This window comes from Hyperolius riggenbachi, chromosome 9 (genome assembly GCF_040937935.1).
Source record: "Hyperolius riggenbachi isolate aHypRig1 chromosome 9, aHypRig1.pri, whole genome shotgun sequence".
Lineage (NCBI taxonomy): Eukaryota > Metazoa > Chordata > Amphibia > Anura > Hyperoliidae > Hyperolius > Hyperolius riggenbachi.
In genome coordinates this window covers 176210532-176228277 of record NC_090654.1, presented here as the reverse complement: position 1 = coordinate 176228277, position 17746 = coordinate 176210532, and the positions used below count along the sequence as shown (strand labels likewise).

At 40.3% G+C, this 17746-nt stretch overlaps 1 protein-coding gene across 6 annotated transcripts in view; it reads right to left on the bottom strand.

Moving 5' to 3' along the window:
- Positions 1-17746, bottom strand: part of FLNB (filamin B) — a 353424-nt gene that overhangs the window by 152111 nt on the left and 183567 nt on the right. For all 6 annotated transcript variants that reach the window (XM_068253736.1, XM_068253731.1, XM_068253732.1 and 3 more), the window contains exons 10-12: positions 17061-17187; positions 12024-12160; positions 1473-1666 (exon numbers count right to left, since the gene is read on the bottom strand). In XM_068253736.1, coding sequence (XP_068109837.1) covers positions 1473-1666; positions 12024-12160; positions 17061-17187 — 458 coding nt within the window. The remainder of the gene's footprint in view (positions 1-1472; positions 1667-12023; positions 12161-17060; positions 17188-17746) is intronic.

Sequence of the window (17746 nt, the reverse complement as noted above, 5' to 3'; positions counted from 1 at the left end):
TGCTTCAGCTCCAGCAAGAGAGTTTTAGTTAATTTTAGATTTTGCTGATTTTTGCATGCAATCAAAAAGTGTGTATTTTTAATTATCTTTTTGGAATAAATTTGTACTATCTGGTTTAACATATCAAGAACCCTGCCATCCTTCCTATTTTTTCTATGTCTAATTGGGTGATGTGTTACTTTAACAAAGTTATACCAGGAGTCTATATGAGAATAGGACTATAAAGGTGGCCACTAACGGTTCAATTTCTAGAGAAAAATCGTTTGAGCGATCAGAAATTCTGATCGGACGAAAAATCGTTCACTACACCATCAACTAACCAATCATTGCTTCTTATCTATCACGACCACCAAGAAAATCCAAATTTTCGTTCGACGAAAATTCATTCGGGCGACATTTTTTTCACTCGCTCATAATCGATTGTGTCCACCAATGGAGATTATTTGCAGCCAATCTGATCAGAATTTCTGATCGCTCGAACGATTTTTCACTAGAAATTGGACCGTTAGTGGCCAGCTTAATTCTCATTTTGGGAAGTATGTTTCACTATTACTTGTTAAGTGGAAGGACCCAGATCTTACTATACAGAATGAGGTTTGATTCCATTATGCTTACTGATAACATTTTCTATATTACTGTAGTATTGAAAACCTAGGCTGATTTGAATCAATATGGGAGGAGTGGATTGCCTATCATTGTCATTGACTTACTGGGTTATAAAAGTATAGTCTCTTAACTACATGTCTGTTGTATTACACCTGTATGAGTATTATGTATGAGTACCCTTGATTGTAGGTCTGACAGTAGCTATAGATGATTTCATGATCATATCTTGTGATGCTCTTGATTATATTTTTTCTTTTGTTTTGTTTTTCTGCCTTACTTAATTATTGTACATTGGATGTAAAATTATTTTTATGCAAGGCATAATGGTTTACTATTGCTCATTATGCACTGTTGTCCTTTGTTTGTGCTTCCAATAAACTCTTTTTGTCAATAACAAAAAGAAAAAGAAAAGGAGCTTGGGACTCCGCATCATCTGTAATAGTCCGATGTTTCCTCTCTCTGAGACCTGCAGTGACACCAAGGTAAATGACTGGACTTGAGGATTCCTATAGCAAAACCCAGCCAGCAGCTGTACTTTGTTACGGCATAAGCTATGAAATGTATAAGCATTCCAACATAGCCTTTGCCAATACATTTCCACTGCATGTTGAGAATAACAAGCTGTTTCGCAGTCAGCTGTACATGTGTTAATTTTGCCACACACTGTAACTTTAAATAAAAAAGCATTCCAAATCCTTAAAGGCTTGGGTGACATAACACCTGGAAAATATGAGTACAGCACACATCCTAACTTCCTTGGGAAAAGGCAATTTAACTTATGCTATAGGATAGTGACACATTAGCAACCCTTCCACTTTGAAATAACAAGAAGTGCAAGTTTCCCACTGTAGTCTCTAAGCCATTACCTTATCAGGGTTAAAGTCTGCTGAAGCTGGTTGGATGTATGCCATGTATGGACTGTCCTTAATATCCTCATCGTCACACATGACGTGGACCGCATACTCCCCCGGCTCCTTCGGCCAATACTTTACATCACAGGAGCCATCGCTTTGGTCATCACATTCAATCTTGGCCTGAGATGGGCCTTCAATGGCAAAGCCTGCAGAAGGTGAGGCAGTGGTCAATTACTGAACAAACATGAGCTTTACATAATATGAAGCAACCTCACTCCCCACAAAGTAAATCAAACATCATGAATAGGTGTGACAGTCTGGAAATCCTATACAACTGGGCAAGCCCAAAAAAGCCTACAGCAAATAAGAATAATAGGCTATGGAAACTTATGATTCAATTCCCTACTTGCAGATTATGGCATAATACCAGATCAACTATCAATTGACATGGTCAGAATTTCTGATATCTTTATTCTGGTTATACTTTATACACAATCCCAGAAAAATAAAATTCTATATCTGTACACAATTATTAGATTTAAAGTTTTAGTATTTGTTAGGCGTACATTCTTAAATTTACAGTTGCAAGCTGATAATATGGGGAAGAGGGCGATTTTATCGCTTGACATAGCCAATGCATTCGATAGCGTAGAGTGGATTTATCTACATGGAGTTTTACAGGAGATGCAATTCGGCCCAGTGTTCTGTAGATGGGTAAAACTTCTGTATACCGTACTTCCCCAACGGCACGTCTTCGGGTTAATGGCTCTATGACACGTAAATTTAGCCTAGAAAGAGGAACAAGGCAAGGGTACCCCTTGTCACCATTGCTTTTTGCAATTGCGATAGAGCCTTTGGCAGAACTAATAAGAACAAATAAATCAAGTCAGGGGTTTAAATATGGTGGGGGCAGTTAGAAGAAAAGGTAGCAATGTATGCGGACGATACTCTTCTGTATCTGCAAGATGTAGGGGATTCGTTGACCGCAGCAATGTCAACTATTAGTAGATTTGGGGAATTTTCGGGACTGAAGGTAAACTGGGACAAATCCTCAATTATGCTGATAGATAAACCAGATGATGTCCTGCCTGATAATTGCGTTCAAATTCCTAAAGTAGCCCCCTTTAAGTATCTTGGAATAGTAGTTACTCCGGATGTTACTCTTTACGAGCAACATAATATCAGCCCATTGTTGAGTAAGATAAGGCAAAAACTAAAAACCTGGTCAAAACTGCCTCTCTCTCCGGTGGCAAGAATCAACTTAAAAATGGTGACCATGCCCCAACTATTATACATCCTCCACAATGCACCAACATGGCTCAATCTTAAACTGTTTAAAACCCTGGACAAAATATTTAGACAATTTATATGGGGACAGGGTAGAGTTAAAATAAAGCTCCAATATTTACAAAATGCTAAGGAAGAAGGTGGGCTGGCAGTTCCAAACCCGTGGGTGTACTATTTAGCCGCACAGGCTCAACATTTGGTAGGATGGGAAAATGAGGAGTTGACAGATTCTAGCAGTTTACTACTCAATCATTTTTTGGGGAATGGATCCATCTATGCAGCTTTAGAAGCAGGCAACTGGGGTTCATCCTCCAATACACCCCCCACTGTCTTGATGATACACAAAATATGGAACCGCTTACGAATCATGCAAGACATCAAGGGTATAACAATGTATACGCCTCTAAAGGATAATAAATGCATGATGGAAATATCAAAACTATCTTTTTTGAAGACATGGGTCAATGAGGGAATTCCCTCCCAGGTAAATATATTAGATAGAGGGGTCTTAAAAACACTACCTGAAATAATGGAACTCATGGGGAAAAAGAAAAAACCGCCCATGCTAGAATATCAATATTTTCAGCTGTCACATGCACTGCATAAGCAAAAAGAAACACACTCCCTATTGCTGTACCCATCTCCTATTTTTAATCTTATAGCTCAATATAATGTAAGAAGTGGATTCATTTTGTCATGCTATGCTACTATTCTCGGGCAGTTTTTGAAGAAATTCTCTCTCAAGTGCTACAATAACTGGGTGCAGGAACTGGGTGAATTGTCAGAGGAAGAATGGACAGAGATTTTGGCCGCAGTCCCTTTTGTATCCTCAAATGCCTCTCAAAAACTATCACAATTAAATATTATTTATAGAAATCTGTTAACCCCTCAAAAAATGTTTGTAATGAAACGGCGAGAGGATTCAATATGTCCAAAATGTAGGAGAGATCATGGAGATTTACTCCATATGCTCTGGAAATGCCCAAAACTGCGAAGATATTGGGGGGAGGTATTGGGCGTTATAAAATACATTTCAAAACAACAATTTACCAGCTCTGTTAAAGTTTGTATATTGGGGTTATCAGGGGTAGAGATTCAAGACCATATACAATTAATGATTCACCGTTTACTATTCCAAGCAAGAAAACTTATATTGGTAATGTGGAAATTTCCAAATCCACCTACAATAAATATGTGGATAAAACAAGTAAACACTTATCTCAAGATGGAAAAACTAATATACACACATAGAGGGGCTCCCCATAAATATGAAAAAATCTGGGCGAGTTGGTTGGATACTCCAGGCCTAGCTGAATTCTCCATGGTACAAGATAGACTAATTGGGGGCATACAATAAAGTTAACAGGGATGTTTACAATAACTCACTTATTCAGTTTAACATATGTACCCTAAGGGCCCTTTTCCACTAGCGGCGTTTGCGATGCTGAATCGCAAAAACGCAAACCGCTAGCGATTTTACAATCGCTACGGTTTGCTTTTTAACATGGGAATCGCGGTAGGTCATTTCCACTACCGCGATTCGTTTTTGCGGGGAACGCGAACGCGCGGCGGAGCGATAATTGCCGCGATTTTGCTATGCAGTGCATAGCATAGCAAAATCGCGGCCGCAAACGTCGGGGGAATCGCCGGTTTTGCGATTCAGCAATCGCTAGCGTTCAGCGTGAACGCTAGCGATTGCAGGTGGAAAAGGGCCCTTAGAGCAGATAGTATCAATGTACGTTATGTTCACGAGGTATTTATGACTTCTTGGATAGAGAAAGAGGTGTATGATTAAAATGGTAAAAATTTGTATCTTTGGCTCACTGGATGAGCGTTGTTTTGCTGCTGTGTTTAGGTGTTAAGAAATATTGTGAATATTTTCTGTGTAATTGTTCCGTATGACAAGTTTGATCTAGTAGATCAAAATTGTATTTTAAAAAAATGAAGAATTGAATCATGGATGGCCATCTTTAGTGTTATACCAAAGGACAGTGCTTAATATTTGCAGGTTAGCAAACGGTCATGTTTCTGAATTCGCTAAACCAGGGGTTCTCAAACTGGGTGCGCCTCAAATGCCTCCCTCGGGTGCATCGGCTATTATCCCCATCCTTTGTGCATTGCTATCCGTTAATGCAACTGTATATGAGTATACAATGGGTTGGTCAGTGACCACTTGGAGGGGGGATGCTGCCCAATGGGGTTCACTGACTACTTGAAGGGGGAATGTGGCCTAATAAGCACCACTAGCTACTTGAAAGGAGGGAAATGCTGCCTAATGAGCATCACTAACTACTTTGGGGGGAGGGGAGATACAGTGGTTTGCAAAAGTATTCAGTCCCCTTGAAGTTGTTAAAACATTTTGTCATATTACTGCCACAAACATGAATCAATTTTATTGGAATTTCACATGGAAGACCAATACAAAGTGGTGTACACGTGAGAAGTGGAACGAAAATCATACATGATTACAAACATTTTTTTACAAATAAGTAATTGCAAAGTGGGGTGTGCGCAATTATTCGGCCCCCTTGGTCTGAGTGCAGTCAGTTGCCTATAGATATTGCCTGATGAGTGCTAATGACAAAATAGAGTGCACCTGTGTGTAATCTAATGTCAGTACAAATACAGCTGCTCTGTGACGGCCTCAGAGGTTGTCTAAGAGAATATTGGGAGCAACAAAACCATGAAGTCCAAATAACACACTAGACAGGTCAGGGATCAAGTTATTGAGAAATTTAAAGCAGGCTTAGGCTACAAAAAGATTTCCAAAGCCATGAACATCCCACAGAGCACTGTTCAAGCGATCATTCAGAAATGGAAGGAGTATGGCACAACTGTAAACCTACCAAGACAAGGCCATCCACCTAAACTCACAGGCCGAACAAGGAGACCGCTGATCAGAAATGCAGCCAAGAGGCCCATGGTGACTCTGGACGAGCTGCAGAGATCTACAGCTCAGGTGGGGGAATCTGTCCACAGGACAACGATTAGTCATGCACTGCACAAAGTTGGCCTTTATGAAAGAGTGGCAATAAGATAGGCATTGTTAACAGAAAAGCATAAGAAGTCCCGTTTGCAGTTTGCCACAAGCCATGTGGGGGGGACACAGCAAACATGTGGAAGAAGGTGCTCTGGTCAGATGAGACCAAAATGGAACTTTCTGGCCAAAATGCAAAACGCTATGTGTGGCGGAAAACGAACACTGCACATCACTCAGAACACACCCCCCCCACTGTCAAATATGGTGGTGGCAGCATCATGCTCTAGGGGTGCTTCTCTTCAGCAGGGACAGGGAAGCTGGTCAGACTTGATGGGAAGATGGCTGGAGCCAAATACAGGGCAATCTTGGAAGAAAATCTCTTGGAGTCTGCAAAAGACTTGAGACTGGGGCAGAGGTTCACCTTCTAGCAGGACAATGACCCTAAACATAAAGCTAGGGCAACAATGGAATGGTATAAAACAAAACATATCCATGTGTTAGAATGGCCCAGTCAAAGTCCAGATCTAAATCCAATCGAGAATCTGTGGCAAGATCTGAAAACTGCTGTTCACAGATGCTGTCCATCTAATCTGACTGAGCTGGAGCTGTCTTGCAAAGAAGAATGAAAGTCTCTAGATGTGCAAAGCTGGTAGAGACATACCCTAAAAGACTGGCAGCTGTAATTGCAGCAAAAGGTGGTTCTACAAAATACTGACTCAGGGGGCTGAATAATTACGCACACCCCACTTTGCAGTTATCTAAAAAAAAAAGAAAAAGTTTGGAATCATGTTCCACTTCTCACGTGTACACCACTTTGTATTGGTCTTTCACGTGGAATCCCAATAAAATGGATACAAGTTTGTGGCAGTAATATGACAAAATGTGGAAAGCTTCAAGGGGGTCAAATACTTTTGCAAATCACTGTATGTCACTGGAGGGGGGACGATACCGAATAAGCATCTTTAGCTATATGAAGGGGGTTGCTACCAAATAAAAGTAATTACAGCAGTGCATCTGTAGTCAAACAAACAAATGTATTCTTTTTATACAAGCCTCAATATTATAATAATGATAATTTATTTTTCTGCCTCGATGATCCCAGTACAGATGTCAGCACTTCTAATGGATCTATGTGAGAATAGGTAAGGGCTCTGTTGTCGGCAGTTTCTGGTAACATCCCTAGTGCAGGGACAAAGATTAGCACGCCAGGTGGTTTAGCATCACATCACACGCTAGGTGGTTTAGCATCACATCACACGCTAGGTGGTTTAGAATCACATGGCCATTGAATGATGCTGCCTTTCCCAATGACAGGTACTCGTTGTCTCCCAATGCAGATTTTAGACAATAAAATAATTTAATTAGTTGCTATGGGCAAAGTTTTTCTGCAGTTTTATGTAAAAGTACATTTCTAGGCCTGGCATACATGATCACATCGCACTCCAGAAAAGGGGGTAAAGTGCTGCTATTAAATTAGCATGAACAGGGGCGCCACCTCTGAGTCCTTATATGAACTGAAATTAGAAGCAGACACTGCGTAAGCTGGACATGAATAGGTCTCAATGGTCCATTGTGCTCAGATGCCAGGCTCAGGTATAAGACTGAACATTAAACCATAGCCCAGACCCTGGCAATGTTGCAGGGGGCTCAGGCTTTGATCACAATCCCCCTCCATCCCCCAGGGGGAAGAGGTGCTCTGATAGATGTGCACAGTAAGGAGCTGGCTGTGGACCATGTGTCAGACATTATAAAAATCACAACACTGTTAAGCGGTTCTTAGCTTGCCTGGGGGCTCTCTGGTAACATAAGTCACGCCGTTAACATTTATTAATTCTCCATGATTTATGTCCCTGGAATTTATTTTGTATGCTGGAATCTATGCTGTCTGATAAAGACTTTCCGCTGTTACGTTTTTATAGCAATCTTTCAAAAGAAACTTTTAGCTGCCAACAGTCAGTGAGTTACATCCAGATTCCTCTATTCATCTTTCTGCAGCAATGGTCTCTCTTTTATCCTATTAAAAATCTTGATGCAGATCTCTTTAAACAAGAGTATAATTGGCAGTACATTAAGAAGGCCTATTGCTACCAGATTATGCTGCAGTCAAATGAGATTCCTCTCAGCTGGCAAGGACAGCACCGTCTACACGGAGGTAGTTGCATCCTGAGCAAGGTGAACTGGGTGCCGGCTTTGGCAGGCATGCAATAGGCCACAATGGTAAATTGCGGTCTTACGACACCATGCTGCCGAGCTGGTAGCAATAATAGCAGATCAGCTACTGCGCCTAATCATGCTTTTAGGCAACACTAGCCAATCGGCTATTAATAGTAAAATGCTAGTGCTACAGGGCTGTTTCACACCGGTGGCGTTTTTGCATAATTCTGCAAAAGCATTCAGCATTTCCAGAGCCATTCTCATGCCCTGAACTAGAATCACGAAACGCAATTGCAGCAAAATCATTACAAAATCAGTGTAAAATAGCCCTATCCAGAGTCTCTTCATGTAATATCCAAAAAAGAAGGACAGGCTGCAATCTTCTCTGTCCAATCATGATGGTTGGTAAAAATTATAAGTATTACATTTGGAACTGAATTTTTAAACTGAATTTTTTTTTTTTTTTTTTTGCAAAGCTGAGCATGCCTGCAGCTGTGCACCTCTCCATCCAGTCTTACAAACTCTACTGTCTGTTATTGTGTTTGGAAAGGCTTATTTTTGCAGGTTTTTCATATGAAAGAAAATCCCACCTCCTCATGAAAAATGGTTAATAGTTATACTGTAATGTTGGGATTGTGGGAAATGTAGTCCAGCATTTTTCACATTTCGCCCATGATAAAGGAATTCTGTACAGTCCTTCACCTCTACAAAAATGAACATTCCCTAAGCATCCTAACTGCTGTTAGAATTTTACCTGGGTCTGACTGAGATTAAAGTCTTCTTGTTTTTGTTTGTATTATGGTGTAATAAGAACTAAAACTTTCAAGACTCTTGGTCAGACTCCTTTAATCCACAGCATTTATAACTAGACTCTAGGGCTCTGATTCACTAACCTATGGTAATATTGCCATGCACAGGTCCCTACTGCTGACGGCATAGCATGCAATGGCTAACTAGCAAAACCCGCATAGCATGCAATGCCTAACTAACAAAACCCGGCACTAATAAGGTATCTGAAGCTAAAAAGGCTTTCAGGGTATCTAACGCCACCAGAACTGCATCCCCTGCCACATTGTGTAAGATCTGGACATGTATACTTTAGCCGTTTCTTAATGCTGTGAGAATAATAAGGTGTATTTTTCATGGTGAGGCAGACTGGATTCTACTACACAATGGGCCATTCACACTGTAACTATGCAAGTCATGTGATGTGTTTAGTTATACCCATTGTTGTGATCCAGTCAGAATAACATCCTTCGTTTCCACAGAGAACCAGGCATGTAATGGATAACGTGGCACTTTCTTTTATATTTATATCTGGTTACACAAATAGTAGTCATAACCTCTCCAGGCTTCCTTCACATAAGAATATGTTTCCTCAACACATGGAAGCAGTGTCTAAAGAATACTAGAAGTTCTATATCCACCATCTCTGAACAAGAGGCGGCGATTAATGACCAACTTATCAATAGCCGGCTTGTGTCTGTGTTACCTGAAGAAGTGATGCAGCAAACAAGCAGGTCTCTGTCCGCCTCACAGCATAGATATTATTTTGCAAACTTTTCAACCTTTGCTTCCCTTTTCTTCCAGCATGCAGTAATGAACCACGTTTGAAAGAATAAAACCCAGCCTAAACACCTTTTTCAACACTCAAACCTCATGACTTTACAATTTGCAACTTTATAAATCAGCTGAATTATGCTACTTTGCAACTTTAACAACAGTCCACCGTTTGATGAACAGAACAGCTTTAAAACAAAATTCATTTAGGCCTCGTTCACATCATACGCTCTTCCGTGTGCATTTGGAAGCGCGTATGATGTGCTGAAACGCAGGAACGGCAGAAGGGCATAGACAGCCCTTCTACCGTTCACATCTACTGTGCTGCGCAGCAGTACAATGCGCTAGGAAGCGCTTGCGTACTGCTGCCTGTATTTTGTCCAGAAGCGCAGAGCTGATCCCATCACTGTCAATGGATGGGATCAGCAGCGCAGCGGGCAGGGGCGCAGATGGTGTGCGATCGTATGCTTTGTGATCGGATCGCACGGCCATCTGCGCTAGGTAGATGTGAACGAGGCCTAAGGCTCAACACACACCATACAATCTTGGTTGTTCAATCTTACCACTTTCATGTAGTATAAGAGCTTATCCAATCAATCATTCAAGGTGTTTTTTAATCTGTTGGCCCTTATACTACATAGATTTGGTAAATCAGTAAAACCAAGACTGTATGGTGTGTGTTGAGCTTTAGGTTTGATACTTCTCTGAGCAGAGGAAAGGCTCTGAATAGTATAGAGACTTCCTGTTCCTCCATCTGACCCGTCATTCCTTCTTTGTCCGCTGGTAAAGCTGTTTAACCTAATAGCTCTTCGCAACTCAAATCCCCAAGTAGTTCCGAGGACAAGTACATCATTACTGTGCATAAGTGATGCACTCATCCTCAGAACTACTGAGGCTGTTGACTGAGCAGGTAAATAGCTTTCCCGTCAGACAGCACTGGAACAACAGGCCAGACGGAGGAACAGGAAGGCTCTACAGCAGGCTTTCTCAACCAGGGTCCCTTGAGCACTGTGCAGGGGTTCCTTGGCATTTTCCCCCATCAAAGGGGGAAGTATAAAAGAGCACATTATATAATAGGGGATACTGTACAAAGAAGCACTAAATTGGGGGGGGGGGGGGGGGGGGCGGCAGAATAATAATAAGCACAATAAAAAGCCCATTGGATAAGGAGACAGTATAATGAGTGTCAGTGTAATAGGGGGTAGTGAAAAACAGCCTCACCTACTTTTTAAGACCATGCTTTCTGCAAAATAAATGCAGGGATTCCTCAAGATAAAAAAAAAACATGTTTGTAGGGGTTCCTTGAAGTCTCAAAGTTATTTGCAGGGTTCCTCCGGGGTAAAAAGGTTGAGAAAGGCTGCTCTACAGTGTTATTTATTTATTGTATTTATAAAGCACCAACATATTACGCAGCTCTGGACAATATTTTAGGTTACAGACAATATTTAGGGGTGACATAAAGCAATATGACAATACAGGAATACAAGAAAAACAGATCATGCAGCACAGTATGAGTACAAGGTAATGCTTAGTCAGTCTCTGGAGGGGAGCATGGAGATTAGGCAAGTTAGGTTCACTCAGATGCATAGCATGGGTGCACAGTAACGGAGGTGCAAGATCAGGTAGGACATAAAGGAGGAGGACCCTGCCCAAAGGCTTACAATCTAGAGGGAGAGGTAGGGACAGGAAAGGTAGGGAACCAGAGTTCAGCTGCGGGTTTAGAGCACTTGTGAGGGGTGGTAGGCCAGAGTGAAAAGGAGAGTTTTGAGAGCCTTCTTGAAGATGTTGAAGGAGGGGGCTGCCCTAATGGGTGGATGTAGGGAATTCCATAGTGTTGGAGCAGCTCTTGAGAAGTCCTGGAGGCGTGCATGGGACTGGGTGATGCGAGGGGTGGTAAGGCGAAGTTCATTGGAGTGGAGTGAGCGGCAGTATTCAGAGCATTCCCTCTACTTAGACAACTATCAAACCTGAAGCGAGCTTCCTCACTTTAGATTTTCTTTAAACTAATTTTACATTGTAATTTCCTTCTGCACTACAGATGGTCAATGGAATCTAATAATTCTCAATTACATAAAGATCTGATGCAAATTGTATGCAGCTTGGAGCTGGGCCAATCAAACATTTGCTGATTTGGACTGGTCTAACTCCAAACTGCATACAACATGCATTCAGTTTGCATACAAGCAGCGTTACCATCTCATTGACCATAACAGTTTTCCAGTTTGTTGTGTGTTTTCGTGTAAAGACTTAACATGGGAGGCTGAAGGCTGTGAATTCACTACCTTACAGCTGCTCTCTTGTACCAGCAGGCACTCGCTAGCGTTTGGCATAAGCATCAGGGAGGCATTTCCCCTATGGGGTCAAATATGATTGAAACTAGGTAGCAGAAATTCACTACAGGATAAAAAATACAGATTCAGGAAACACTTCAATGAAGCCTGCATGCCAAAGCTTACTAGCTCTAGAGATGCAAATCGCTGATGGGATTCAAAATGACACACTCTTTTCACATGCATATAAAAGTACAATAAAAAGATAGGTCCTCTTTAATGCAATATTTAAATATTACTCTAACTGCTTACCTAATGATCCCACATCTGTGCCTATAGATTCCACCACAAAGTCAGCGGATTTCCCAACAACACCACCAGAGAGTCCTGGACCCCATGCTCGCACCTTCTGGGGTCCTGCTTCAGGCCCAACCTGGACTTCAAATGGGCTGAGGGGAGACAAAGAAAGACAATGTAGACAATTACATAATCAATAAGCAGTACATGAGCATACTTGGCAAATTCAATAATGACTTCTTACCTAGATCACTGCTTGCACGTAATAGCAAATCATTTCTAATAGCAAAATATTTCTAATAGCAAAATATTTCTAATAGCAAAATATTTCTTGTGAAAGTGAAATATTTTGCCACTGCCCCTTCCTCCATGCTGTGGAAAGAACTCAACTGTTGCTTACAATTTTATTATTGGTTGATTCACCTGACAAAGCAGCCCTGTAAAATGCAGATGTCTTGAAAGACTTCCTGCTAAACAGTCTCTGAAAACTGAATGAATAAGAGAGTGTTAAGAATATGAACATGGGTAGGAACTTTCTTATTCACAGCTAGGACTATGTGCATCGCTACCATCTAGTTCTCCACAGAGTAAAACTAGGTGGAGGGCACATGCACCACATAACAGTCTAGGGCAGTGATCTGCAAACTTGGCTCTCCAGCTGTTAAGGAACTACAAGTCCCACAATGCATTGCGGGAATCTGACAGCCACAGTCATGATTCATAAAGGCAAATGCATTGTGGGACTTATATTGCTTTAACAGCTGGAGAGCCAAGTTTGCAGATCACTGGTCTAGGGGATCTAGGTATTGTCAGTATGGAAGATAGTTACAGGCTCCTGATAGGGAGGACCACAATCTATAGAAAACAGAGGTGGGAAACAGTGGGAAACACAGACAAGTGTTGAACTAGTCAGCACAGCATTAGCCCTGCGGCACATATGGTTAAGAAGTCAATTGCACTAATGTCATGTACAGATATCAGGTGACAGTTGCCCCATTTCAACTATTTGCAATGAGAATTGTTTTGGAATAGCTTAATCACACATGAAAATGAGAATAAAACCATTGCCAATTTTTGAATATATTACGTTTAGAAAAAGTCATTAAGAATTATTACAAACTAACATAGCAGACCTAATAGGGTATCACCTGCTGATGTAACTGAAGTTTTGAAAGTGGAGGAGGTTCTTGCTTTATGGTTATATAGTAATGATGGCTCCTCAACATGAAACAGGACATCATTATCATCAACCTTCCCATACTTATAAAACTAAAGGTGGCCACTAATGGTCAAATTTCTAGCCAAAAATTATTTGAGCGATCAGAAATTCTGATCAGAAGAAAAATCAGTCGCTACACCATCAATGAACCAATCTTTGCTTCCTATCTATCACAACCAATCAAGAAAATCCAAATTTTGGTTTGACAAAAATCCAATCGGACAACTATTTTGATAATCGTTCATAATCAATTGCGCCCATCAACTGAAATTATTTTCAACCAATCCGATTAGAATTTCTGATCGCTCGAACGATTTTTCACTAGAAATTGGACAGTTAGAGGCCATCTTAAGATGGAAGCCATGGGCCCTAGTTACCATGGTGTTACCACAAGAGTAATGCAAGACGCTGCCTTTTTACCAGCCTTTCTACTTATAGAAATTAAACTACAAGTCATGATGTCACATAGAGCTGAAAACACTAGATGTTTATTTAAAAGTTATTTTGTTAAATGAAAATTACATTGTTTTTCACACTAACCAAAAGTTAAAAAGTTTAATTAAGAACACAAATCCCTATTAAAGAAACACTTCGGTACTCATTAAATACATGTAAAGTGTTGCAGAAGTCAATGATATAAAAATACATCTTAAACTTATCCTTCTATTTATATCAGTTATTACAACTTACTTTTCATTCAATAACCTGAAAATGTAGTTCTACTCACTGAACAGCATTTAAATACATTTTGTAACAAATCGCTAACTGAGGCACCTGGAGGTAAGCCAACACTTACAATCCTAATGAAACTCCTTTTAAACTATTTTATACTATCCTTTGGCGAATTCCATCTTCTGCATACAGATCATACAGATCTACATACAGATCTTGTCTTCTGCATACGTGAGTAAGCTGGGTTCACAGTGGTCAGTTGCATAACGCACACTTTATAATGAGTGTGAACTGAAATGGAGACGGGACATAGAGTTTAATACAAAGCCTGCATGCAGCGAGTTAGAATAACGGGATCAGTTACAACCTAGTACTGTGAACAAGCCCATAGAATTGTATAGGCAGTGAGTTGACATGCAGAATTATCCTGCAACACAACTGAACACTGTGAACTGGCCCTCAGGCAGGTGCCAACAGAGCAAAGTTGAAACTTTTGCAGCTAGCAAGACTGAGTAAAAAAAATAAACAAATCTAAAGTTCCTAAATAACTTATACCTTAATCTAGATGTAAATAACTGCCACCACAACTTTTGTGCAAATAAAAGCCAGGTTCTATTTGGCAGATTTTGAAAAATCATCAAAAACATGCTCACTTCTTCCTCTAGCTCCACTGACTCTCCCACTGCAGGAGAGCTGACCAAAATCTCAGTCAACTACCCATCCTGCTTTTTATATGTATGGGGTGGTGCGCCACATCTTTACCCTTACATTGCAAGACTAAAGCTGGCCACACACCATACAATTTTTAAATGTCCGTTCAATTCAAAAATAGCAATCAATTTTTTCTGACTGATTGTAACAATTCAAAAATCTGACCAGTGTACCACACACCTATGTTCAATTTTTCCCCAATCATGCATACAATAATTTAAAGCTCAGAAAATACTGATTGGGACTGTACATCAAGCAATTGAAAATTTACCACACACCATACAATTCTTTATAAAGTTGGTCTGAAATTTCCAATATGCCCAATCTCCAAAAATCAGGAAAAAAAAACAGGAAATTCGAACAAAGAAAAGCTCTAGATTTTTTGGGACAACCGATCGAAATTATCAAATTGGTGAAAAATTGGATGTTTTAATTGTATGGTGTATAGCCACCTTAAGGGCCTGTTTCCACTGCCCAGATGCGATTGCATTGCACTACATATAACCGCGGGTGACTTCGGATTGTCTTCTGGAAGTCCGGATGCGGCCGCCTGTTACTTCCCAGGGGAATCGGATGGGTACTGCGGATATCTGCAGCATGCATCTGATTGCATCGCATAGTTGTATGCAATGGAAACCACTCCATTGACATGCAGTGGCTTCAGGTTTGATGCGATGCAAATTCGTGGCTAGTGGAAACGGGCCCTAAGTAAAAGTAGGCAGGAGCTGGCAGAATACTACATTTATTTCTGGAGACTGGCTTTAAATAGTATAAAACCCAAATGTACATCTCACTCAGTGCCAAATCCGCTGACATTTTGTGGAGTTCCCCTTTAAGTAATGTCGGAGTAAATGATTTCAGTCATAATTTTTATAAGCCTCCCAAGTTACTAACAACAAGACCTAACTTATTAACATTCTGCTGTTCAGGAAGATGCCCTTGAATGCCTCTCTCTATGGCAAACTTCCAAAGGATTTAAAATATTCACAGGAATGAAAGACTTAGAAGAAAAAGAACTTCCTGGCGACCCCTGCATAACAATTGCACAATTATCCCGGATTTAGTTAACGATTTACAGTGGGGCATCAAGGATATCCTTCTGCCATTGTGCCACAGGTATGCTATTTAATTTGATGAGGTCACTTACAAACAAAGAGTGATGTAGTTTGATTTCAGATCAATGAAGTGCTACTTAAAGTCAGGCCAGAATAGATGAAGGAAATAAAACAAGGCTAGGAGGGCAATATTAGTATGCAGAATAAAATGATAATAGTAGGGTATAAAAAATAGAAAATGTATACAAATTATAATACGTTTTTCCTATAATTTTTAACAGTATTAATAGATTGCTTTATTACATTTCACAATTGTATAATTTATATTTATTATTTTATTCTTTATACTATTATTGCAGCCTTGTTTTAACTATAGGACTATGCTCCCTAGACAATAATGGGTCGACAATAACGTCTGACACCGCTAATCAATTCTGTTGTGTATATACTGTATGTGGAAACTACATGTATCTAACTGTTTGCCTGATGAAGGCGGGGAGTTATACCTCTGGGAAACACGTTGCTAAAAGTTCGATAAACCCCTTATGTATCTAATGATACTGTAACTCTATTCCTTGGAAGGAACCCTGTTCACACAAACTTGCAAACATACCTGTTTCCTACCACCAACAACGGACGCTTGAGAGGAGGAAGATGACCCCCACCACCACCTTCACACCTATGAATCTATGTCTATTAATCATGTAGACAGACAGGACAAAGCAAGCATGCTAGTCATGTACCGGTATATCAGCCAATGGTGAGGTTGAGAGCGTTCTACCGGCGGCTTTGCCCGCTGTTTGTGTATTTTCCTGAGTGTGCATTCCCCTTTGTCTTTACAGATCTCTTACAGAAGTACTAATCGTTATTTATAAATATGGGACAGTTTTATGAAAGAAAGCCCTTTGGCAACTTTTATAAAGAAGCCCTTTTAAAAATAACTACTATTAAAAAGTGTGAAAGTCAATCCTCCAAGAAGCACAGAAAGTCACATGTACTAATTACAAAATGTAATGTTGTGATAATTTTTTCATGTATACCCATTCAAACACTGCAGTGTGAAAATAATGTTCTTCTTGTCGGGTCTTGCAACCTGCGCATGGAAAGCACAAAACTAATCATGGAATAAATAAGTGACCTAAATTAGTATGCTTTATATATGTGTCTGAGGTTGTTACAGCAATGCCCTCTTTAAGCAAATGTATTATCTTTCGGCAGTTTAACAAAAGAGGAAATGCATTCCACCCAATGTAAATCTCACATCATGAATGACCATGCCATATGGTTCCTTTCACTTTACATTTTTGCATAGGCCACACAGCCTTCCACATCCACAGCCTGGATATGAGGATAGTCGATATGATAGTAGTTACTAGATGGGTTATCCTTTCTTACCTCTTAGGGATGTGGGGGCCACCCCAAGTGATAGTGACCACATATTTCCCAGGATGCAGGGGGTAATACTCAAAGTAATAGATGCCGTCTTCGGACTCCAACTGTTTCACAATTTCGTCCAGACCCTCTGCCAAAACATGTCATCACAATATTAGCTTTATCTGAAAACAGTGTAGGAGAAGACAAACGAGATCTCTAAATAGAATTGGTGGAATTTTAAAGCTTTGGACAGATAACCGCTGTCTTATACAATGTGGATGCTGTTAGACATGCTAGGGATATGCCTGGAATGTGGAATATTCCCAGCATTGCCAACATCTGCACAGATCTGTGGTTCACTAAGGAAGACATTGCATTGTATCCATAGACAACGTACACTATTTAGTGAAAGCCATCAGAGATCAGGGCATCAAATAAACATGTTGATGAGACATCCAAATATATTGACGTTCTGTCAGTGGAGTATTTTGCTTTGCATCCTATAGTGTTATCACAAGTAACATTAGAGCAATTTAATGTATGCACTATCCTCTCACATTAACACAATTGAATGTATGTACTATTTATGCCATTTTTGCATATTATACATATCTGCCTTGAAGCACCAAAAAGGAATAGGTGTCTATACCATTGCTGCACAAGACATACTAAGTTATGCCCAGGGCTGTGGAGTCGGTCCAAAAATC